The sequence below is a fragment of the Mustela nivalis genome, assembly GCF_964662115.1.
Source record: "Mustela nivalis genome assembly, chromosome: 15".
Lineage (NCBI taxonomy): Eukaryota > Metazoa > Chordata > Mammalia > Carnivora > Mustelidae > Mustela > Mustela nivalis.
The window spans coordinates 33,511,465-33,536,278 of NC_139034.1; the positions used below are offsets into that span (position 1 = coordinate 33,511,465).

The following is a 24,814-nucleotide window of genomic DNA, read 5'->3' on the forward strand; positions in this document are numbered from 1 at the left end:
GAAAGCAAGAGGCAGAGTCAACACCAGGAGGGAGAAATGGAGACACCGGAGGAGTGAGCGTGTGAGCAGGGGGTGGTGAGGCGGGGCGGTGAGCTGGGAGTGGAGGGTGAGAGGCGGGAGAACAGCTCATCTGAATAAGCCAGGGGCTTGGGTGTTCGTGCCCACATGGAAACGCAAGACAAGGACATGTGTCCTTCACAAGGAAATAGCCGCATGTGACACACCTCCAATAACTGAGGACACCCTGGGCCACATAACAAGCTTCAGCAAACGCTCAACAGCTGATATCACATAGACTGTGTCCTCTTACCCCAGTGGGGTGTTTTGTTTTGTTTTTTAAAGATTTCACTTTTTTGACAGACGCAGCAAGAGAGGGAACACAAGCAGGAGGAATGAGAGAGGGAGAAGCAGGCCTCCCACTGAGTGGGGAGCCCGATGCGGGACTCGATCCCAGGACTCAGGGATTATGACCTGAGCCAAAGGCAGATGCCTAGTGACTGAGCCACCCAGGCACCCAGCCCAGTGAGTTTTAATTGGTCATAATAACATCACCCAAATGCACACCATGCATTTGCAAATTTAAAAACTCACTTGCAAATAAATTATGTGTCAAAGAAGAGATCGCACTGGAAATTCAGAAATATTTAGAATGGAATGAATCGTAAACTTTTCTATTTGCGTGGGAAATAGCTAAAATAGTATGTTGAGAGCACTGCTATAACTTTTAATGCTGATATTAAGAAGGAGCATTGATTCGAATTTCCCTGATGGCTAATGATGTTGAACATTTTTTTGTGTGTTTGTTAGCCATTTGTATGTCTTCTTTGGAGAAGTGTTTCTTCATATCTTCTGCCCGTTTTTTGACTTGTTTTTGGGTGCTGAGTTTGAAAAGTTCTTTATAGATCTTGGATACCAGCCCTTTATCTGTAGTGTCATTTGCAAATATCTTCTCCCAATCTGTGGGTTGTCTCTTGTTTTATTGACTGTTTCCTTTGCTGTGCAGATGATTTTATCTTGATGAAGCCTGGTGATGGGTATTAAGGAGAGCATGTATTGCATGGAGCACTGGGTGTTCCATGAAATACGTTCTCTTGAATCGTGGAACACTACATCAAAAACTAATTATGTACTGTATGGTGACTAACATAACATAATAAAAATATATGTTAAGAAGGATTGGGCGCCTGGGTGGCTCAGGTCATGATCTCAGGGTCCTAGGATCGAGTCCCGCATCGGGCTCTCTGCTTGGCAGAGAGCCTGCTTCCTCTTCTCTCTCTCTCTCTCTCTGCCTGCCTCTCTGCCTACTTGTGATCTCTCTCTGTCAAAGAAATAAATAAAATCTTAAAAAAAAAAAAAGAGTAGGAGGATTGAGAAGAAAGATGAAAACAAATGAGCTCAATATTCAATTCAAGGAATTATAAAATAGAATAATATAAAAAAAAAGTATAGAAGGTACAAGTATATAAATGATAACATTAAGACTAAAAATTGATAAAATGGGAAACAAATAGAATAAACAAACCAAAAGCAAGCTCTCTGAAAATACTAGTACAATGCAAATCTTTAGGTGAGGTTTATCCAGGGAAAAAAAGGAGAGAGAGAGAGAGAAGATAGTCATTATAAAAAGAATGAAGACAAAGTCATAACTATGGAGACAGTAGAGGGTTTTTTTTTTTAAATACCATATGACAATAGTTTTAGGACAATAAATTTCAAAATTTACCTAAATTGAACAATGTCCTAAGGGTGCCTGGGTGGCTCGGTGGTTTGAGCCTCTGCCTTCAGCTTATGTCATGATCTCACAATCTTGGGTTCGAGCCCCACATTGGGCTCTCTGCCAGGCGGGGAGCCTGCTTCCTGAACCTCTCTCTCTGACTGCCTCTCTGCCTACTTGTGATCTCTCTCTGTATCAAATAAATAGATAAAATCTTTTAAAAAATAATAAATAATAAATAAATAAATAAAATGAACAATGTCCTAGAAAAATATAATTCACTAAAACTGAATCAAGAAGAAACTTTAAAAACCCTGAATAATGCCAGTGTTATGGGTTGAATTGCATCCCCCTAAAGAGATGTATTTAAGTCCTAAGCCCTGGTGCCTCAGAATAGAACCTTCTTTGGAAAATTAGTCTTTAAGGATGTGGTTAAGACGAGGTCATGCTGAAGCAAGGTGGGCCCCTAATCCAGCGTGATGGGTATTCTTTCAAGAAGATGGCCATGTGAAGACACAGAGGCCCAGGGAGGATGGCACATGGTGATAAAGGTAGATATTGCCGCCATGCACAGACAGGCCACAGAACAAGGGTCGCAGGTCATCACTACAACCCAGGAGAGAGGCACAGAAGAAATTCTTCCTGGAGACTCCAGAAAGAGCTAACCCTGCGGATACCTTCACTTCAGACTTCTGGCCTCCACCTCTGTAAGAACATAAATTTCTGTAGTTTTAAAGTGCATCCTTGGTTTATTTTGTTACAGCAGCCCTAGAAAACTAAAACAACCAATAACCAGGGCCCCTGGGTGGCTCAGTTGGTTAAGTGTCTGGACTTTGGCTCAGGTATGCTCTCGGGGTCCTGGGATCAAGTCTCGCGTCCCTGTCAACAGGGAGTCTGCTTGTCCATCTGCTCCTCTCCCCGCCTCTCCCCCCAGTTTGTGTTCTCTCCCTCTCAGATAAATGAATAAAGTCTCTTAACGAAAAAAGAAAGAAAAACAACCAAGAACCATTAGAGAATTGAAATGATAGTAAAATCTGCACGCGCATGTACAAGCATACAAAGTGGTCCCTCTCTAGCTCCTGGTCACACAGATGAGTAAACCGAGGAGGCCCTGAGAGGCTTCCTACCCAGAATCCTCAGCAAGGTGGCAGTAGTGATGGGTGGGGTAGTGATGGTGGAGTGGCAATGTGGACATTGGGAGAGTAAACCAAACCCGAGCACTCTAGTGACAACACCAGACTTTGAATTGGGGACAATCAGCCCCTGTGCATTTTCTATAATAAGCTCATCTCTTCTTCCCAGGTGCCTCACCATGATGTAAAATTAACCCTCTACCCCAGTGAGACGGTCTTCCAAATCCTCTTTCCTGATGGATCAGGCCAGATACAGTATCCACCAAAGCCCAGGGCAACTCACATTGACACACATGGCGCCTGAGAAGTGTGTGGGTCAGGGATGGGGCGTGATCTTCCTGAGGCCCATGTCCTCCACAGGGCTCTGCCTTTCCCAGGGGACCACAAGGGGCTGCATGTGCCTTAACTGTCTTGCAGCTATCCGTCAGGAAAGCTGGCTCTGCTCATCCTCAGTACAAAACAGATGGAGTTAACATTCATCATTCTGGAAGACAGTGAAGAAAGGTGTGTCCAGGCCCTTATCAACAACTCTGGCCATGCTACCTTCTATGATGAAAACAGAGAAATCTGGTAAGTTTGGGTTGGGAGTCCCAAACACACCTCTCCACAGAGAGGCAGTGTGGTTAAGAGTTGATTCCCAGTCCACACAGCCATCCTCCTTCAATGGGTTAGGTCTTGGTCTCTCTCTCGCGCGCTCTCTCCCTCATTTGCTTGTGAATTTGTTTCTCCGACCCACACATGTTGCAAACAGGGAGATGGGTATCATGGTGGCAGCAAGGCAGGTCCCTGACCTGCGGGAAAACACTCTGTCCTTGTCCCCATAGCTTCCCCAAGGGTAAAATAGCAATCAGAGACTCACGGTGACTACTTCTCTTGGTTCCATGTCCTCTACACCTCCCGAGAGTCAAGCCCGGTAAGAATTATCTTAGAAGGACCCAGGGCCCCTCTGTCCCAGGTGCCTCAGAGAGGAGGGTGTGGTGAGGGCTTTGGAGACACATGTATCATGCCCAAAAAACAAACTTCTAAGTATTTCATGATCACTCGAACTTAGTTCTTAAGTTCCCATTTCTGGCCATGGTGGGAAACTTCATCTTACCAAATCAAACTTCAGAATCTTGCTCCATCTTTTTGGGGGTAAGTACTCCATTTTTTGGTTTTTGTTTTTTTCAGGATTTCCCTCTTCCCTTCCCCACTAAGTGGTCATGGAGTAGGAAAGGCCTACCATCTTATATCAACTTTCTACTTCCTTTCTTCTTGGTAGTCAAAACCAGACTTTGGCTTTTAATCCCCCCAAAATATTTTTACTCCACCAGTCCTGGTTTTTAAGACTATTTTCTTCCTTCCTTCCTTCCTTCCTTCCTTCCTTCCTTCCTTCCTTCCTTCCTTCCTTTCTCTCTCTCTTTCCTTCCTTCCTTTCTTTCTTTCAGATTTATTTTTTTGAGAGCGGCAGGAAGGGCTGGGCAAGACAGAGGAAAAGAGAGTCTTAAGCTGTAGGGCTTGATCCCACAACCCTGAAATCATGACCTGAGCTGGATCTAAGGGTCAGACACTTAACTAGCTGTGCCACCCAGGCACCCCTTAAGAACAGTTTCTTAAATATTCTTTGAGTTTTTAAATTTTGTGTGTTTTTTGCTTTTTTCTTTAATTTTTCTTTTTTTTTCTTTGAGTTTTTAAAATGCTATTTCCTAATTGACAACTTTGTTCTCAGAGGTACCTGCCCTGCCCTAAGGGCCTTTTGTATAGAAACTGATGTCTGAAAGGTGCAAGAAGTACCAGGTGGCCAGTGGGCGAGAAACCCAGACAATTATTTCAAATAGTATCTGGCTACATTCTGTAGGGCCTCTTCTCCATAATGACACTTCCTTTTAGGGCCAGAAGAGACCTTAGGGAAATCTAGGAACTACTTTTATTTTCTTGACAAAGAAACTTAGAGAATATAAGTGACTTACCCAAAGTAATACATAAAATTATGTATTATGCAAAGGGGGCTCCTGAGTGGCTCAGTCAGTTAATCATCTTGGGCTCAGGTCATGATCCCAGGATCCTGGGATCAAGTCCTGCACTGAGCTCCCTGCTCAGTGGGGAGTCTGCCCTCCCCCTACTTGTGCTCTCTCTCAAATAAATAAGTAAATAAATAAATCTTTTTAAAAAGTGTTGCCTGATCCCTCCTTGGTCTAGGGTGAGCCTGAGCCAAAACCTGGGCTACTACTTCCCCAAAGGCAAATACCAGAAGGCCTGGAACTGGTGGGACCTCAGCCTCCACGTCCATGCACCCCCTTTCCAGTCCATCTCCTTGAAAATCAACGAGTACATCAAGGTACAAATAAGGAGCCAGGATAAGATCATCTTCTGCTTCAGCCACCAAAAGAAGCAAATCTGCTTAAACCTGGGCACCAAGTACAAGGTAGGGTCCCAACTCCCTCCACCAGGCAGGTGCCCACTGGGCCATGCCACGGGCCTCTCTCTGGGACATGTTCTACATCACTGTGACCCAGAGAGAAACCTGGCCACCTTTGTTAACATGATGTTTGACAGAGGTGTTCATTTACCTTCCGAGTCCCTCAGGATTCTCAGCACCTAGAGATTCCCAGCTGAGGAACCAGACAGCCTCAAAGAGCCCAGATGCAAGCCAGACAATAAAGCGAAGATGTCAACATACATCTTCTCACCTGACACTCACATCAGCCCTGTCAGTTGGCAGGAACAGAAACCATGGGGAAATCTGTGTTCCCATGCCTGCCCTTGGTGTCCTCTTCTCCCCCAAATCACTCAAGGAGCACCTAGAGGTTCAGGGAGCTCAGCCTGGGCTGAGCAAGAAAGTAGCAAAGGTGTGTTCATGTCCTACGGTTGCCATGACAAATGACCACAAATTGGTTGGCGTAAAACAGAAACTTCAGCTCTCACAGCTCTGGAGGCTGTAACCTTGAACTCCAGGTGTCAGCAGGGCCACACTCCCTCCAAAGAGCTTGGGGGAGAATCCTTCCTTGCCTCTTCCAGCTTCTGGGGGCCCTGGGTGCCCCCTGGCTTGGGGGGGCATCCCTCCAACCTTCTACCTTCATGCAGCCGGCTTCTCTGTATCCAATATCCCTCTCCTTTCTCTTGTAAGGACACCAGACAGCAGATTCAGGGCCCACCCTAAGTCCAGGCTGGCCTCATCCTGAGATCATTCGCTTAATTATATTGGCTAAAACCCTCTCTCCAAATATAGTGACCGTCACAAGTCCTAGGGACTGGGAGTCAGACATATCTTTTGGAGGTCACAGTTCAACCCCCTACAAATGGGGAGTCTGCACCCTGGAGTTCTGACTGTGAGTGGGAAAGAAGGTGGGCTCCTGAGTCCCTTCTCTCTCCGGAGTTCGAGAGAGGAATAGGGTGTCCTTGGCCCCCCCCTGAGACCCATACAAGACCCTGCTCGTGCTCTGGCTCCCCTTTCCCGTTCATGGAAGGCTCTGTTTACAGACCCACCAGAGAAGTATTCAAGATCTCTGCAAGTAGGACGGCCTGTCTGGGAGACAGACAGACAGACCTGTTTCCTGGGAGGTGAGCAGATGGAGAAGTAGGTGGATGGAGGGAAGAACCAAACAGCAGACTCTGCCAAAATTAAGCCATATGAAATTCTGGGAAGGAAAGCAGAGAACGTGGAAGGTTTAGCCTGCCCAGGACTGAGGTATTTTCCTGGACATATGACTCTGAGTGCTCAAACTGGGAAAGTTCCAAACAGATCTAGACAGCTAGCCCAGCAAGGCCTGCCATTTTATATCCTAAGTAACCACGTCCAACCTCCTTACCTACCCCGAGTCCCCCAGAGCAGCCAACCCAGTAGAGAGGAGGAATGTAGGTACACAGCACCATCCCCAGTGATCCACTAGCCTCCCCCTGCACAGCGGTGATGAGCTAAGGGAGCAGCTGGGGTGGAGAGGGTATGAGGGCCTGGGGCCCTGGACTTTGGATGACAGTGGGGTCCCAGTGATGGAGGAGGGCCAGGAAAGGGAGCCAGTGCCCAGGAAGGGCAGGTGAAGGGCTGGTGCAGGTAGAAAACCCAGGAGGCCTGGCAGCCCTAGTAGCTGGGCCAGTGCAGGGGCAGGGGGTCAGGGGCAAATGAAGCCAATAGCACACATGCGACTAGTCAGCAGGTCCACCAAGGCCAGTAGCCAGGGCACCCTAGGAAGAACATACTAGCCCCTCCTCTTGCCATGAGACACCAGGCAGGCCTCATGAACTTTCCGTGTCCGTTACTGCCTGCAAAAGGGACACCACATTATTGTAAGGATTAAATAAGGTACTAGTGTGAGAACATTTCATAAGCTGGATACGTCACAGAAACAGAACACACTGCTATGCTCCTTTATTATTTCCCCCTCCAGGAGACTCTTTGCTCAGGCTCTGTAGCTCAGGCTCTTTGCTCAGGCTCTGTAGTTTCCCGCCTGCAGTAGAGCTTGTCTCTCCCACCCCACTTCCATGGTGGGAATCCATGGGGAGGAGCCGGACAGCCCCAGGAAGACAGCCTTGGCCAGGCAGGCTGCACAAGGGCCCCAGAGCTGGTAACCCATTGGTTTAGGGTCAGGCTTGAGTGTAGTCTCAGCCTTCATCCCTGTGGCTGTGTGGTCACAGGCCTGGGCCAAAAAAGGGACGTGTTGCCAGTGACAAGGCTGGTAGCACAAATTCGCCCTGGAGCGAGTCTCCAGAGAAAACTCAGTCCTGGTCCAAGGGGCCTAATCCTGGGGTGGAAAGCATGGTGTCTGGGCAGCATTCATCCTCACGGAGCTCTCTGTGGATTCCCACAGTTCGTAACCCCAGAGGCGCTGAGTGAAATGAAGCAGAAGGCCATCCTGGAGGTAGAAATTGTTTCAACAGCTCGGAAGATGCAAGTCCTCCTGGGGAAAATGAGTAGGATCCTGAATTTCTTGACCATCCCTGATTTGGAAAACTTCATCGATAATGCCAGGATCTTGCCAATCGACAACGTGGAACCGAAGGAGAACTCTCACCTCCCAGAGTAGGGTGGTCACCACGTCGTGCTGGGGCCTTTTCCTGCCACCGAGGACTGTCTCAGGAAAGTTACCAGGAGTGCTGAGGAAAACCCCAGAGCCCTGTGGATGTCCCTTGAGAGTTGATTTGTCATTTGGGACTTACCACAGCTCCTTGGTTTGAAAAAAGAATCTGTAGCTGGGCACAGAAAAACCCTCACCTGACAGCATGAGGAGCAAGTTGTTTCAGTAGGCAATACCCGTCAACCCCTGTCCCGTGCGCTCTCACTGGTCACCTTTTTTGGTCACAAAATGCAGGCCTTTTGCAGCCTTCCTCTGTACATGGGTTGACTCAGTATGGAGACAGTCTCAAAGCATACCTCTGCCCGTCATTGGCTGTGTGACCTGGGGCAAGTCACTTTATGCCTCAGTTTCCTTGCCAGCAAAGTGGGTCTAGATACCCGGGAAGTTCTCACTAACCCTAACGTCATCACAAACACCCATCTCTCACGTCTGCCAAGACACAGGGAGACCCAGACAGTGACCCAACGCCAGACTGCTGCAGGTCCCCTAACCCAGGAGCCCATCGGGAGCCCGAAAGCACACACACTCAAACCCCCTCCACTAGCTGGGACACTTCTGGTAACAGTCACTAATTCAAGTAGGTAAAGCAAAAAGGGACATGAGTCATATGGACAGAAGGTGCAGTGGGTCTCAGAAAAGGATCAGAGCATGGGAAGTCCCCAGAAGCTAGATGACTTCCATTCCCATCTCTGTGACATTCTTCAGGACATGTGGTCTATGCCCCTCACTTCATGTGGCTTTGCCTCCCCATGTCTCAAAAGACACCAGAGGTGTCCGATTGGCCTGGCTTAATCGGGAAGCCATTCTTGGTGCAGCCCCACGTGGTAAGGAGGGTGGAGCTATGTCTTGACACCTATGCACTGGGAGGGGCAGGAGTTTCTAGAAAAGGAAGACTCAGGAGCTGGGCAGCCCCCTCCAGTGTGCCTTTTATAGACCCCAGGGCATGGCAACTTCCCGGGATGACCTCCACTGCAGCCTAAACTGAGATGAGATAGGAAAACCCTTCCAGCCAGCCAGCCCAGCCTGGCAGCTGGCCATTCCCTGCTGTGACAATGACACCAGAGTCCCACCTTCGTGGCCCTGCCCCCTTGCTCATCTCACACTGCCTGCGACCAACCCTCACTGAAGTCATCATGACCCCGAACCATAACAACCCAGCAGCTGGGGGAGCCCTGGAGGTGAAGGCAGGGAGTGGGGGTGGGGGGTGGGGCGTCCACAGTCACCCCCACTATTTGCCACACCTTGCTGTCCTCAGCTAGAACAACAGTCACTATGGGGCAAGGACATGAGCCATAAATGACAGATGACCACCGCAGCAGCCCACACTCACAAGCCCACAGCAGAGCTTCAGTGTGCCCTGTGGGCTCCACACTCATGTTGCGCGCACAGAAGCCCTTTTCCTCACCCACCACGAGAGGCAGAAGCTTCTGAGTGGGTTTCAGCAACAAGAAAGTCTCCCCCCAACCCCCACCGAGCAAGGAGCCCCTGTTTCCTCACCTGGAATAGCAGGGCAGTCCTGGAGCTCACCTCACAGAGCCACACGCCAGGGGTCAGAGGCAGTGGCATGGAGAAGACATTGCGCTCCCTGCTTCCCGAGTGGGTTCCCACCATCATCAGCCAACTCCCCTCCATCCCTGATCATCCTCTTCCCACCAACCTGCAATCATCCTGCTACTCACATAGAGCTTGTGAACAGGCCGCCTCACCGGGGTGTTTTGCCCAGTCAGTCCTGTCCCATTGGCCAATCCTTCAAAAGACCAGAAATCTCACATAGCAGCACGGGGTTCCTGGTCCTCTGGGAACCATGGCTCAGTTCCACAGTCACCAGAGAGTGGACTCCGGGACTGTCCTCATGAAGGAAGGCGAATCACCTCACAGAGTGGTAAGGAAGTAAAGTCCCCAACCAGATAGATGGCCAGGAACTGCAGAGATCAAGGACTCCTCCCCCCGACACCGGCACTGGGTGCCATCCACCACAGAAACTTACTGTTCACACTTCCAGAGCCTGGAAGGCCGAGATCAAGGGCTTCCCTCCAAAGGCCCGAAGGGAGTGTGTGTTCCAGCCCCGATTGACTTCTGGGTCCTGGGCTTGAGACAACACACTCCAGGCCTCACCTGGCCTTCTCTGTGGGTGTGCATCTCTGAGTCACAGTCCCCGTTTTTATATGGACACCAATCACATTGGATGGGAGCTGATCTATGCCGGTATGGCCTCATCTGGACTAACTGCATCTCCAACAGCCTATTTCCAAACCAGTGGAAACCTCCATTTCTAGGCACTGGGGGTTAGGACTCCAACACAGGAATGTGGGGCGGAGATGGGGGCACCTAATTCAACCTGTAACACTCTCTGCCTCACACCCTGGGCCCTTGCCAGGCCCTCACCTACCTGAGGGGACAAATCCTGCCTGACCTCCATTCTCTCTTCAGTGACATGGCTTCTCCTGGAAACGAAAATGAACAAAAAGCTGGGCTGTTTATGAATACCAACCTCTTCAGTTACACACAAGGGTCCTCTGAAGAGTAACAATCAGTGACTGCCCCAAGGCACACGGGGCTTCCTGCAGTGCCCACAAAATTACTAACAAATTCAGTAACTAATTAGGCCATGCAACAAATACACACTGAGCTTCCACCATGTGCTCAAGGTCGGAAGAGAAAGGAACAGGTTGCCCGCCCCCCCCCTCGGCGTTGAGGGGGGGGTGGTTTACAGACTTGGGGATCAGTGAAGCAAGCAACAGCAAAACAATGCAACTGTGGCTTTGGGGAGGAGCCCAGCACAGCAAGGACCGTGTGAGAGGGAAGGGGTTGTGGAATGAAGCGTGGGGGTGAAGGCGCATGATGGGCATGCTTGGAAGGGAAAGAAGAACCTCGAAGAGCCCCCACCAGCACCAAAGCTAGGGATGGAAGCCCGCTGGCTTTGGGGGTGTGGGGGTACTTCACTGGAGTGCTGGGGAGCTGCCAGCTTTCACTCGGATCAAAACTCACTATAGAGCAAGAACCCCCAGAACCCCCCGTGCTGCCACAGCGACCGCGTAGAAGGAAAAACAGGCCAGCAACAGGAGACCCCTTCTCCTGCGCCTTACAGTGTACCTCCAGCACCCCACAAAGCCTAACCTTGCACCCGCTGGGCGAGGAGGAATATTCTCAGGGCCCAGCTCCAGAGTGTCCAATGAGGGCCCCAAAAGGTGGATTTGGAGCCAAGAGGCCATAAATCAGTACCTGGAACAGAGACTGTCTTCCGAGTCTGCCCGCGATGAACGTGTTGTGGGGACACTCAGTCCAGGACCACAGCAGCGGAGTCCACACCCACTCCTTCCACGTTGAAGGAATAGCTACATCAGGGGGACTTTCTGCCTGTATCCCTCTGCTCCTGGAGCCTCTGGTATGTCCCCGGCCAGCGCCCCATTTCCTTCCGACAAAGCCCTTTCCGGCCCACGTGAGACAGTGACGTCATCTGGCACATGCGCTCATGGACCCAGACCGGCCTGGAGCATGAGCAGGGAGGAGCCGAGGAGACCCACCTGCCCTCAGAAAAGGTGAACAAGTGGAGAGACGAGCCACCACCAAGAGAAAAAGTGCTCCCAAGAGGAAACAATGAAGTTCCTCCTCTCCTTTCTGAGAAGCACCATTCTCTCACCAACACACCACGGTTTCCAGTACAAATGGCCCCTTTTTAAAAAATGAAGGTTGACTACTCTTTCTTGTAATAAATTGCAGAAGAGAATTTAAAGATATGGGATTGTTAAACCAGGGGGAAAATACAAACTCATTTTTATTGCTACTTACGTAACATTAAATTTCAACACGACTATGCGCTGAAGATGCACAGGAAATTGGCAGTTTTTGCAAACAAAGAAAAAATTATCTTTTAACTAATGAAGCATTAAGAGGCTTCAAAAAATGTCTTCCCACAATAATTATCTTACCAAAAAAAAAAAAAAAAATCCACACAGTACAGGTAAAACTGGGGAAATGTGAACAGACTGGTGGGGTGTACTTTTGTCCATCTTCTGCTTGTGATAACCTGTTCTACTTTCGCAAGATGTTACCACTAGGAGAAATCCAGGGAAAGGTACACAGAGTCTCCCTGTATTACATCTTGGACAACTACATGTGAATCACAAGCTAGCTCAATAAAAATTTCAATTAAAACATTATTTTTAGGGGTGCCTGGGTGGCTCAGTGAATTAAGCAGCTGCCTTCGGCTCAGGTCATGATCTCAAGGTCCTGAGATCGAGTCCCGCATCGGGCTCTCTGCTCAGCAGGGAGCCTGCTTCCCTCTCTCTCTCTCTCTGCCTGCCTCTCCATCTGCTTGTGATTTCTCTCTGTCAAATAAATAAATAAAATCTTTAAAAAAATTATTTTTAGGGGTGCCTAGGTGGCTCAGTTAGTTGTTAGGCATCTGCCTTCGGCTCAGGACATGATCCCAGGGTCCTGAGATCAAGCCCCACATCGGGCTCCCTGCTCTATGGGAAGCCTGCTTCTCCCTCTCCCACTCTCTCTGCTTGTGCTCTCTGTCAAACTGATAAAATTGTAAGAAAACAAATTTTTTTAAAATTATTTTTAAAAAGAATCCATACAACAGACATGTGAAGACAAAGTAGGAAGCAAAAATCTTTATTTTTTAAAAAATTCACATTTATTAAAAACTGCAATTTCTAGCCAAATAATATAAAGCATTTTAAATTATTTGAAAGTATGTACACGTTTTGTATAAGTAAACACCTGAAACTGTACAGATTTAAACAAATATTCATTTAGCCAACAAGTTGGATCACTATTACCTACTCAGCACTTTCTACGATGTTTGAGTGTTTCAGAAAGAAAAGATTCAAAACACAAGAATGAGTGCCATCAAATATTTTTATCCTTAAGAATGTAGCCTGCTCTGTACATCAAATTAAATCAGTCACAGTACTGTACAATAATCATGCCCTCATTTCTTTGGAAAGGCTATTTAAAAAATCAAATGTACATACAATACAGAAAACAGGATATTTTACAGTTTATTTCATTAAACATGTATTTAAAATAGTTAAGTGGAAGTAAATACAATCTTCCTGATTCATTCATTTCATGTCAAAGAATGAATATGGACCCTCTTTCCCTTCTATCTTCCCAAAATAGACTATTAAACTCTCTCAAGCCACATTCATCACCAATTTAAATGGAGTTGAAAAACAAATGACCTGTTTAAAATGACAGACATCAGGATATTTAACCTAACTACATACTACAAGAGTCTGCTGCAACGGGACAAGTCCTGTAGAAGGAGGTCTGCTGGCTACATTCCAGAACCTTCTCCAGTGTTCCATCTCTGGATAGTGTTTGAATAACTGAAAATTCCTTCTGAACCAAAAAAGCAGCTTATGTGAGGCGAAACCCATCCGCTCAGAAAATAGGTGTTTGTAGGAAAACTCATAGATGTGCATAATTTATCTGATGATCCCTGAATAATACAGTAGATTTTAAGGGGTGGGCCACCTTCATCCTCCTCACCTTTGTTGGTAAAATGTATCCTGCTGTGACAGGGCTGCACCTCCATGACACTGGTACATAGCACAGCCAATGAACAAACACATGGGACATGAAAGTGTTCACTGTTGAAAGAACTATTCATACCGAAGGCAGTGTACAGAAAGCTGGTAACCCTTGCCTTTATACGTGAGATACATGATTCAGCAGGCTGCCTCCTCTCCCTTACGTGCCAGATTTAAAACAACCTAATTGGTGCTTCCCACTCACAAACACGAACTATTGTACCATGAAGATGCTCATTAAACATACCGCACGTATCTATTATGAGGAGGCTCCAGGCCCTGCATTTAAACATTCTGCACCTAAGCAATTCAGGGAGTACAGAGGCTGGAACCTTACACGGGATCCTGGCATCTTCAAACTACCTCACATCATCAAACACATAGAAAGAGAACACCCCATATTCCCAGGAAAGCAGAATGTGTTCTCAGATGCACCCAATCTACTCCAAACGAAACTTCAAAGTGCTAGGAGAAACATTACATTAAATAGAGTGTAGGAGTAAGATTTCTAGAAGTAAAAAATAGCCCCCGTGGAATCTCTGTGGCTCAAAGTATTGCAGTGTTTTGCACTTTAACAAACCGTACTTGTAGAAGCTTTCTAATTAACAGCGCTTCTGTGTAAAGCTCTTCTTTGCACTACTCTTGTAACCTAGTTTCATTGCACATCTTTTGCTAAGAACCATCTCCCTGTATGCCCACCATAGCTACCTCTAAAAAACTCACATTTCTCGTGACCTTTTCAAGAAGGCAGTTCTCACACTCCTAGATTAATCTTTGGCATTTTGATGTTTTTAAAAGAGAAACACCAATCTTCCAAACACTTTGCTTGTATTTCATGCTGCAGTCAGCACCGAGCAGCACGCCGGGGTGGCGCTTGAGGACACTCCCACATACGGTTCCTCGGCGTCCTGCAGGCTGCCGGACCTCCCAGCCCACTCCGACCGCACAGACGCTGACGTGCACAGCCCGGCCAGCCTGGTTATTTAGCAACGGACAGCAGGAGGTTTACCTGAAAAGCAAAGTGAAGGGCTATGTTAGTTCTACCGTGGAATACTAATCCTCAAACACAGAAGAAGAGAAAAAGTCTACGATTTTTTTTTAAGATTTTATTTATTTATTTGACAGAGAGAGAGAGAGCACAAACAAGGGGAGTGGGAAAGGGAAGGGAAAAGCAGGCTCCCCAAAAAACAGGGTAAGCCCGATATGGGACTCGATCCCAGGACTCCAGGATCATGACCTGAGCCAAAGGCAGTGGCCCAACCAAATGAGCCATCCAGGCGTCCCAAAGTCTAAGATTTTTTAAGAAGCCAAATGAACACAGCTGAACCCGCAATGCTGGTCTGAGTCACCACACGGCCATTGGGCAGGGGGCTTTGTGGTGGTCTGGGGGAGGATGCCACACTCTATCACTGAATTGATGCCCTCAACTTATTTAGAATCCAGTGAAAATGACAGGAGGAAAAAAAAAAAAAAACAAACCTACACACCAACCCTGAGAGGGGATAGAAATAGATCTAAATTATCAATTTCACCTTTTTCTGTGCAGAGTGTGTTGTGGGAAGAAGCGTGTGTAAGCTGAATTCCTTGAATGACCATTTTAGATACATAAAAACAGGCGTCAAGAGTGAATTTCAGCACAAACCCGAACTCTGAGCCCTAGAGACCCCAACCACTTGTGAAGGAGGGCAGGACATGGAGCCAGCCCCCAGGAGAAGCAGAGAAACCCACCTGGGAGAGAGCAGGGGAACTGCAGTCTGCCCATGGCCAATCTGGAACCCAAGCCCTAGAAGACGTGCAGCCAAATGAACCTGGCAGGGAACCCTTTGACATAACACAAACTATTTTGGTAATCAAAATAATCGCCCCCTCATCTCTTCTATAAAACTGTATCCCCAATGAGAGGGACTCTCCATCACCTCTGTGTTTTTCCTGCCCAAAATACAAAACCTCAATCTAATTATGATGAAACAAACACCAAGCTACACAGAATGATGGGCTCTGTCACTGGTTTTCAAACTACAGGCTGTGACCCACTGGTGCATCATGAAAACAATGTACTGGCTCATCAAGTGAACAGGGAAGAGAGGCAGAGCAGAGCAATCTGAATTATATGCAATGTGACCAATTACTGTCAAACTTTTAAGTTACGAACACACACACACACACACACACACACACACAAAACATGTATCTTGCTGGCAGGAGTCCAGCAGGGCCCAGGAACTCTGCATGTTCTTAGCAAGCCCTGTCTGGCTACCCCACGTCTACACTCCTGCAACTGACTACATATTACTGGAGAAAACAGACAACCATGCTGACTGGCCTCTCTTGGATTCATAACCACTGAACTCAACTGAGCCTTGTTCCCCAAATCTTTAGTACCCCCACATTTTTGTGATAACCTCTTCCTGTTTCACTCACAGACATGAAGCAATCAGATGAGAGCTTCTATTGTCCTATCGTGTTCATCGCCTCCCTATACACATGCCCAAACACTGGGCCTTCTTTCCTTTTGCAACTGAACACATGCACCTAACAAAGGCTCCATCCTCCTTCCGACTGTCCCTGAGATTCCATCCCCCCTTTGCTACTCAAGAACATTTTCCAGCATCAATTTTTCCCTCTCTCCGGATCCTCCTCATGAATATAAAAACATGTATTTTCTATCTTTAAAAGAAAAAAAAAAAGAAAAGATAATCCAATAACAAATAAAACAAAGGAAAGAGAAGGCTGGAGGGGTCTGAAAGGAGAGCAAAACACCTCCAATTCTATCTTGTTCTAGAATGCTGACTTGGGAAGCATGTTAATATTTTATATTAAAAAAACTAAATCAAAATGGTGGGGAAAAAAATCTCTAAACACTGAAACAAACCTAACTATATATCAAGTTAGTGGTATAATCACAGAGAATACAATGACTTCAAGTGACTCTTAAAAAAAGCATTTTAGGGGCACCTGGGTGGCTCAGTTGTTAAGCGTCTACCTTGGTCTCAAGTCGATCCCAGCATCCTGGGATCAAATCCCATACTGGGCTCGCTGCTCAGCGAGGAGCCAGTTTCTCCCTCTCCAGCTCCCCTGTGCTGGTGTTCCCTCTCTCGCTAGCCCTCTCTGTAATAAATAAATAAATAAATAAAGTATTTTAATTACAATCCTGGAACCACAAACACATCTTTTTAAAGTATGAACCATCTATCCATACAAAGGAATATATAAAGCCATAAAAAAGAATACAATTCTGATACATGCTACAATATGGAAGAGCCTTAAAAACAGTCTGATAAGAAAAAGAAGCCAGTCATAAAAGGCCATGTATTATATGATTCCATTTAATGAAATGTCCACAGTGAACAAATCCACAGAGACAAAAAATAAATTACAGAAGATGGAGGAGTGGGGAACCTGCTAAAGGGTATGAGGTTTCTTTTGAGTGGGACAAGAAAACGTTCTGGAATTAGATAGTGGTGATGTTGCACAACTTAGTGAATATACAAAAAAACAATGAAATTTTATGGCATATGAGTTCTATGTCAATTACAAAAAGACTCCATTTCCCTTCCAGCTACACTTTTTCTCTCCCAAAGTGATAAAACCCCCCAAAGACTCACCCTCACTCACTGCCTCTCGTCCCTTCTCCAACTCTCCCACCTACTCCTCTCAGGCTCCATACCTTACTACTCTCTCCCATACCCTCTAGTCCTGACATATATAAAACTCCTAAGCTATACCAAACTTAAAACTGGAAATAAAATACCCTCCATAGCACCAGCCTACTCCTAATACATAATACATGCTCAAAAAAACTTGCTGGCTGTACTGAATGATAAATACAGACTAAGCTCTATATTCAGTTTTTCAAATTTAGGAAGAGAGAGGAAACAGAAACACTTCTAACATCAAATCCGTGAAGTAACTTTATTTCATGTGAAATGTGAGCCTCCTATCATGCATACTGTAAATAAAATTACTCAGCATCCTAAACACCATTATTTGAACTTTTCACAAACAGTTCGCTCATGTTAAACACAGCAATTTGCAATATCAGAAAGGATTTAAAAAAGCAATCAAAATTTATAAAGTCATCACTAAAAATTTGAGAGAGCAATTCAAAGTCTGAATTCTTGCTCATCAGAATAAAATAAGGTACAATTTTAAAATTAAAATTAAAAACATTCCGGCTCCTTGCTCCGCAGGGAGCCTGCTCCTCCTCCTCCCTCTAACCCTCTAACTCTGCCTTCCACTCTGTCTGCCTGTGCTCGATCTCACTCACTTTCTCTCTGACAAATAAATAAATAAAATCTAAAAAAAAAAAAAAAAAAACATGGTTATACAAAGACAGACATTACCTACTCAAGTAAAATAACCAAATAATCAAGAATAAAAAGTCGGGGCGCCTGGGTGGCTCAGTGGGTTAAGCCGCTGCCTTCGGCTCAGGTCATGATCTCAGGGTCCTGGGATCGAGTCCCGCATCCCGCTCTCTGCTCAGCAGGGAGCCTGCTTCCTCCTCTCTATCTCTGCCTGCCTCTCTGCCTACTTGTAATCTCTCTCTGTCAAATAAATAAATAAAATCTTTAAAAAAAAAAAAAAAAGAATAAAAAGTAACAAGGATCTTCAGGTGATAGATTACCTGTTCCATAGAAGGACAAGCAATGATGTCCATATCTTCAGGGCTAAACTCTTCCTTTAACAAAACATGGAACTTCTGGAAGACTTGCTGAACATTATTCTTATAAAGAAAGGAAATCCCATTAAATGAGTTACTAGAAACATATGTGATCATCTCAAACATAAAGCACTAAGACTGTTAAATCTTTTTTTAAGTTTTCATTTAAATTCCAGTTAGTTAACATACAGTGTTACATTAGTTTCAGGTGTACAATATGGTAATTTAGCACTTTCATACATTAGTGGGTGCTCACCACAAATGCCCTCCTTTAACTCCATCACCAATTTCATCCATCTCCCCATCCACCTCCCCTCTGGTAATCATCAGTTTATTCTCTATAGTTAAAAGTCTGTTTCTTGGTTTGCCTCTCTCTCTCTCTAAGAATATTAAATCTTAATGGTATTTGCCAAACAAGTAGAGGAAATGTATCTTTCATTGGATTACCAAAGACATATAATTCACACTTAATAATTCACATGCTAGCACAACCCAACTAAGCCTTATCAGATAATACTTCCTGGAAAAGCTAAACTCTAGTAAGCCCTGGCCCCCCCCAGAGAATAATAAGAGCCTTCAGCAGCAATTTCTTACACAAAAGATAATAAAGTTCCCAGACACATAAAACGTACTTTAAAAACCAACCAATGCCTTCAGTAAAGATGTGAGCTCAACACAGAGCTGGAAGTTATGAGCACTAAATTTGCTCTGACATTTAATCCCTTGGCAGCCACTGCAAGCCATTTATTTCCACTACTCACCAGTAAAATGAAGCGTAATTCCCGAAATGCTGCTTTCTCAAGTACTGGGCCACATTCAATGTTAGGGTCTGATGACTTATTTATTTACTAATTTGTACTTTAAGGTCAAAATTACCTTGTCGCCAAAGGTAACAACATAAAGAACTTAAAACAAAGGCTGGGGTGGATATGATCAGGCCAGTGCTGGCTTTGTAATCCTCTCAGGAATTACAGTGATTATTAATCAACTTTACTAGAACAGTATACTAACACTTTTAAATGTCTACAGGAAGAGGAAAATGGTAGACAAGGCAAGAAATGAAAACTTGAAGAGACTGGACAACATTCAAGTAAAATATCACAATACTCACCCTCACAGGTTTAAACAAGATGAACTCTGTGTCTTTATTGGATAGGTACAATGACATACTTCTCAAAGTCAGAGGCAGCTTTGCTTTTATTGTCTTGTAGGCATTTGCTACAAGGTCACTGACCTTTGCTGGAAAGAATAAACCTCATTACTGTTACAAAGAAAAAGAGAAGAAACACTTCCATTTTCCTTAAGAGGGGAATAAGGGGAGAGAAAAACGGCAGAAGGACTCAATTTCTCCCAAAATTTTCTTTCCTTTTTCCTGTTTACTCACAAGTCCTATAAACATTCATTATCTTCTACATACAAAACTCTACTCCCCAAGGGTAAGGCAGTAAAAGAACTCCTCCAATACCCTTCAGGACATTCATAGGGGCTATACTATGGAGCCTTTGGAATTCAGAGATAGTTAAAATAAAATAAATTATCTGCAGAGAGACACAAGTAAGAATCACTTCATTATGAATGAGCTTATTCATTTACAGAAGCGACTCACAGCAAGAGATGCTCTTTCGTCTTGTGGGATGATTCTGGAAACATCCACACATATTTAACGGTAACTAAAAATCCAACTGTTACATTTTTTTTTTAAAGATTTTATTTATTTATTTGAGAGACCTAGCACGCACACCCGCACATGAGTAAGAGGAGGAGGAGAGGGAGAGGGACAAGGAGACTCTGCTAAGTGTGGATCCTAACATAGGGCTCTATCCCAGGACCCTGAGATCATGACCTGGGCCAAAACCAAGATCACACACTCAACTAACTGACTGAGCCACCCAGGTGCCCCCATCTGTTACAATCTTACACTGTATTGGGACAGAATTCCAGAAAACTGTAACTGAAATAATTATGTAGGCTAAGTGTAGTGTCTGAAAAGAAGTACAAATGGAAAAGAAGAGTAGTTATCTTTATGAGGTCATTTAAAAGAGGAAACTACCTAGAAAGCTATGAAGAAAAAGACTGATTCATAATTACAAAGACCTTCAACTTCACTCATAATTAAAGAAATATATATTAAAACAACTGAGGTATTTTCAGATTGGTAAAAATCACTAAGCCTGTGAGTACCCACCCGCATTTGGTAAGGGTGTGCAGAAACAAGCCTTCTTACTCACTGCTGCTTGGAGTATAAACCAGGCAATGTTTAGCAAAACTGAAACTACACATACATTCTATCACTTAACACGCTGCTACTAGAAATTTACCTTACAGATATACTTACAAAATACCAAGATACATGTATACAGGGACATCTATTAAATAATGGATGGGGGAAAAAACTAAAAATATTTTAACAATTAACAGAATTATTAAAGAAATTATGCTAGAGTGATGCGTGCCATGCACCATTAAAGAGAATGCAGAGAGCCAGATATGCCAGTACAGAATGAGCTCCAAGACACCAAGTTAAAAAAAAAATGACAACAACAAGGAATATGGTCTAATCTTATTTGTACAAAGTTTTTAAAGTCCAGAGATGCCAGTACATATATAACAATTCAGGAAAAGACACTATTAATAGTGGCTACCTTTGAGAGGGCTGGTTTGGCAATAAAAAATAGAATTACTTTTAATTTTATAATTTTTCATAGCCCAAATTTTATACTATATTAAAAACTTTTTTTTTTTTTTTTTAATTAAGAATGGTTGTGGTACAGCAGGGTAAGAAAATACCAATACTCTCAAGGAAGAACAAACAATCAAGGAATTGTTTATTTTTCATAAAATAGATGAAAGCTTCTTTAGGGTACTTACTTCCATGGGCTCTGGTTCCATCCTCACTAACACACTTCAAGAATCCCTAAGTCAGTTTCCAGAGGCCTTGATCACCAAATGGTGGGTGTGAAGCCTAGCAAACACAGCCCTCTGAGGGCTCTTAATGAAGGTATATTTCTCAGAGTAAATTAACAAATCAGCACCCTAACTTACAACTCAATCTCCTCTGAGTTTATCATGAAATGATCCCCAGGAACCTGATCAAGACTGCATGAACCAGTCACCTTGGGTTTCCAGGGCCCTAGACAAGTCCCTAGGTTGTTTCTGATGCTCCCACCCAAAGGCCCAAACATCCCTGACATTGCAGTGTGGGCGTCTTGTCCTAGAGATGAAGAAAAAGCATCTCCACAGCTCCTCGCGGCTACACGGAACAGAAGATACGAGAATGGAGTGAACTGGAGTGCCACTGCTCTCTCTGCCAAGCCCTCCTCCCTTAGGAAGACAGGGAAGGGGTTAATGACAAAGCAGCAAGCCCTGCTGCAATATGTCCTGTCATCAGCTTCCTCTCATCCACTCCTGCTTTACTAATGACTGCGCTTGTAATGCTGGAGAGCACAATACACCTAACACCGGGAGCTCCACTTGGATCCCACTTGAGAAAATGACAGCCCGTTTTGAGTGAAAGGGGATCTTTCCAAAGAGGAAAGAAAAATACATTAATAATGCATCAAGCCCCTGGGCTTAGCTATATTAAGTACACCTAGGCCTGTTTGTTGGTTTCTACCTATTTTAAGAAAGATTTATTGCACCCAAGAGTTTCATTTACATAAACATTCAAAATAAAGTCAGCTCCTATTTCTACATAAGTTCTATCAAAGACTGAAACCTTGAGCCAAAGTCCCAATTAATCCAAAGGTGGTCAGAATTCCTTCTAGAATTGTGCTGAGTTATGGAGTGAAAAGTGCGCTCCTGACTGTGAGAGGTCAGAACAGGTGGCTACTACTACAGCTAACTATGACTAGAGTTTCCAGGGTGGGGGCACCTGGGTGGCTCAGAGCCGTGAGGTCAAGGCCTGTCTGGCTCCGTGAGGATCCTGCTCAAGATTCTCTCTCTCTCCCCCTCCCCACCACCCCTCCCTACCCGCATGCTTTTGCACTCTTTCTCTAAAAATAAATAAAATCCATTTTAAAAAGAACTTCCGGTGTTATCAATAAAATAAATTGGTTTTCTTTCTTCTGACAGAATGTACTACTGCATCAAGTATGATCTCAGTTTGGTAAGATGTTATTTCAATCTCACATGATACAAAGGTATAGTAACCCTTGTAAACAGTAAAACAGTTACTGTCTCCATCACAGGTAAACAAAAGACCTAAAGCAGTGACAAAGTTCATATGCAATAAAGCAAATCAATGCAAACCCATATTGACATCATCAAAGTTCTTATGACAAATTGTTGAAATAAAATCCTCTCTTCCATTCAAATACAACTGATAATTCAGTATATTTACAAATCCTCCTCCGAGATGCATAGCTACTCTTTTAGCTTCTCAGTTCTAGTTCAACTTCAAATTATCCTGAACCATTATTAAGAATAATCAAAAATTTTTAGAACGGCCTCAATTCTTTTCCCCAAAAGAAATAAGTACCTGACAAACATATCATTCTGTCAATAAGGAAAACCAATCATATTAAAATCCCAACACTAGAGGCACCTGGGTGGCTCAGTTGGTTAAGCAACAGCCTTCGGCTCAGGTCATGAACCTGGAGTCCCAGGATCAAGTTCCACATCAGGCTCCCTGCTCGGCGGGGAGTCTGCTTCTCCCTCTGACCTCTCCCCTCTCATGACGTGTCTCTCTCATTCTCTCTCTCACTCTCAAATAAATAAATACAATCTTAAACAAACAAACAAAAAAAACCCTAATACTAGATTGGGTGCCTGTAGACAGTCAATTTCTTATGGATGCTAAACCTGAATTTGGATCTCTCTCATTTTCAGCAAAAAAGTTGCCCTACCAACTTAATACAGCTTATCTATAATTAAAACACGAATTCTTTTACCATTTTGCCCTTTTTGGTTTCAAAAGATCTCTATCCTGATGTAGGCCAGGGACCAGCCAGAAATACTAATCCTCTACAATGATTTATTCTGGCTTAACAGCAACTTAAAATGCCACAAAATGAACCAAAAGTAACCCCCAAAGGTCTGATTCTAAATGTCTGAGGTCTAATGCTAAAGATTAAAAAAGAAGAAGAAGAAGAAACTCTTTGGCACAGAAAAATTTACATTTAGGAAAGAGTAAAACTAGGAGCATCTCAAGCACATCCGCCAATCAGACAGGGATACTGTCTGCCAACTCCCCAGTGACACCACAATTTTTATAATTTTTTTGAACACTCTAAAAATGTTAACAGAGGATATAACTTGCATAAAATGTGAAACAAAGTAATGACCAACATCCTTCATCTAATACTTGAGAACAGTAGCATTTCCTCCCTAATTTTAGACTATCAAACACGGTACTTTCATCAAAGCTCTAATAACAACAAAAAGCAGATGTACAGAATCAGAGGATTTCCATGTAAGCCACGTTTTATTTTTAACTCTGCGTGTATTTTTTCTTTTTAATTCCTCTTTCCTTGAAAATTGCTTTTTAAAATGCAAGTAGTGCTGGACCATTAAGACCTGTCAGCTCCAAACTGCACCTAGCATCAACACAAACCACAGCAGAAGAAGGAAACCAACTCCAAGCTGTCAGAGACTATATAAATGTAAATTAATCAACAGCTAAAAAAAAGAAATCCCCGGGAGTAAAACGCGAATACCTGGCTGTGCCCAAGGCTGCTGTGAAAGCCTATACTTGGGTCCTCCCTGACTGGCCATGGTCTTTAATGCTGAAACCTGTGAGACAAGACAAAAAGAAAAACGTTTCTTTTCATTTCACGGCTCTCCGAGGACATACAACACCATCTGGACATATTAAAACATAATGATAGTCAAATGTGCAATCCTAAAAAACTGCATCATAACTCATAATCCTTCCAACTAATAACACATTTTAGAAAACTTTTGTGATTTCAAGGCATCTGCTGTCTTGCAAAAAAACACCACTGATGTCCTGAGGTATTCTGCCTAAAACATTTTAGAGAAGGAAGACAAAACTGAGGACAAAACTGGTCCCTTTTCAAGTGAACTGTTATGTCAACATTTAATTATTATTGTATTCTGTTAGGAAAATGTCACCCCAGCAGGACAAAATCTCCTTTACATACCTAGAGATTCCTTTCCTTTATTATATCTCAGGCAGAGAATGTTATGAAAACAAACAAGATTTTCAAATAGCATCAAAGTGCTGGAGGCAGACCAACCAGTGCTATAGGCAGACTGGAATGCCCACCCTTTGTTCATGCCCCTTTTATTCCTCAGCCATTAGTACAGAGCAGCAAACGAAAAAATGTACATTTGGCTGCTTAGACAAGACTGCTCTTAAGATGTTCTCAAGATGGAAAACCATGCGGGCGCCTGGGTGGCTCAGTGGGTTAAACCGCTGCCTTCGGCTCAGGTCATGATCCCAGGGTCCTGGGATCGAGTCCTGCATCCGGCTCTCTGCTCAGCAGGGGGCCTGCTTCCCTTCCTCTCTCTCTGCCTGCCTCTCTGCCTGCTTGTGATCTCTGTCAAATAAATAAATAAAATCTTAAAAAAAAAAAAAGATGGAAAACCATGGTGCGGTATATGGTAACTAAGGTGTAATTGGGGAAGGTGAAGGACAGAAACTGCATAAAACATTTTTTTAAATGGATTGTTAGGGGCCAAAGGTGCAGGCTCTGACCTTGGCCTCACCAGAGAGTCTCATTAGAAAAATCTGAGAACAAAAACTTTCGATT

At 44.4% G+C, this 24,814-nt stretch overlaps 2 protein-coding genes and 1 long non-coding RNA gene across 6 annotated transcripts in view; 1 reads left to right on the top strand and 2 right to left on the bottom strand.

The window, feature by feature from the left end:
• Positions 1-8,912, top strand: part of ERICH6B (glutamate rich 6B) — a 65,097-nt gene extending 56,185 nt beyond the window's left edge. The window contains exons 12-15 of the mRNA XM_082700635.1: positions 3,017-3,102; positions 3,265-3,417; positions 5,026-5,251; positions 7,632-8,912. Coding sequence (XP_082556761.1) covers positions 3,017-3,102; positions 3,265-3,417; positions 5,026-5,251; positions 7,632-7,847 — 681 coding nt within the window. The 3' untranslated portion in view covers positions 7,848-8,912. The remainder of the gene's footprint in view (positions 1-3,016; positions 3,103-3,264; positions 3,418-5,025; positions 5,252-7,631) is intronic.
• Positions 7,184-11,529, bottom strand: LOC309848680. Of its 2 annotated transcripts, XR_014303201.1 has the most exons (4): positions 11,121-11,529; positions 10,288-10,342; positions 9,578-9,645; positions 7,184-7,721 (listed from the first exon to the last, which is right to left on the bottom strand). It is a non-coding gene; the product is annotated as an uncharacterized lncRNA (long non-coding RNA). The 2 variants fall into 2 exon arrangements; XR_014303202.1 differs by lacking the exon at positions 7,184-7,721 and having other exon boundaries at positions 9,413-9,645.
• A 973-nt stretch (positions 11,530-12,502) lies between these two features.
• The window catches only part of COG3 (component of oligomeric golgi complex 3), a 73,239-nt gene continuing 60,927 nt past the window's right edge, over positions 12,503-24,814 (bottom strand). For all 3 annotated transcript variants that reach the window (XM_082700642.1, XM_082700643.1, XM_082700644.1), the window contains 4 exons: positions 23,756-23,831; positions 19,213-19,340; positions 18,066-18,164; positions 12,503-14,450 (listed from right to left, as the gene is read on the bottom strand). In XM_082700642.1, the coding sequence (XP_082556768.1) occupies positions 14,421-14,450; positions 18,066-18,164; positions 19,213-19,340; positions 23,756-23,831 (333 nt within the window). In that variant the 3' untranslated portion in view covers positions 12,503-14,420. The remainder of the gene's footprint in view (positions 14,451-18,065; positions 18,165-19,212; positions 19,341-23,755; positions 23,832-24,814) is intronic.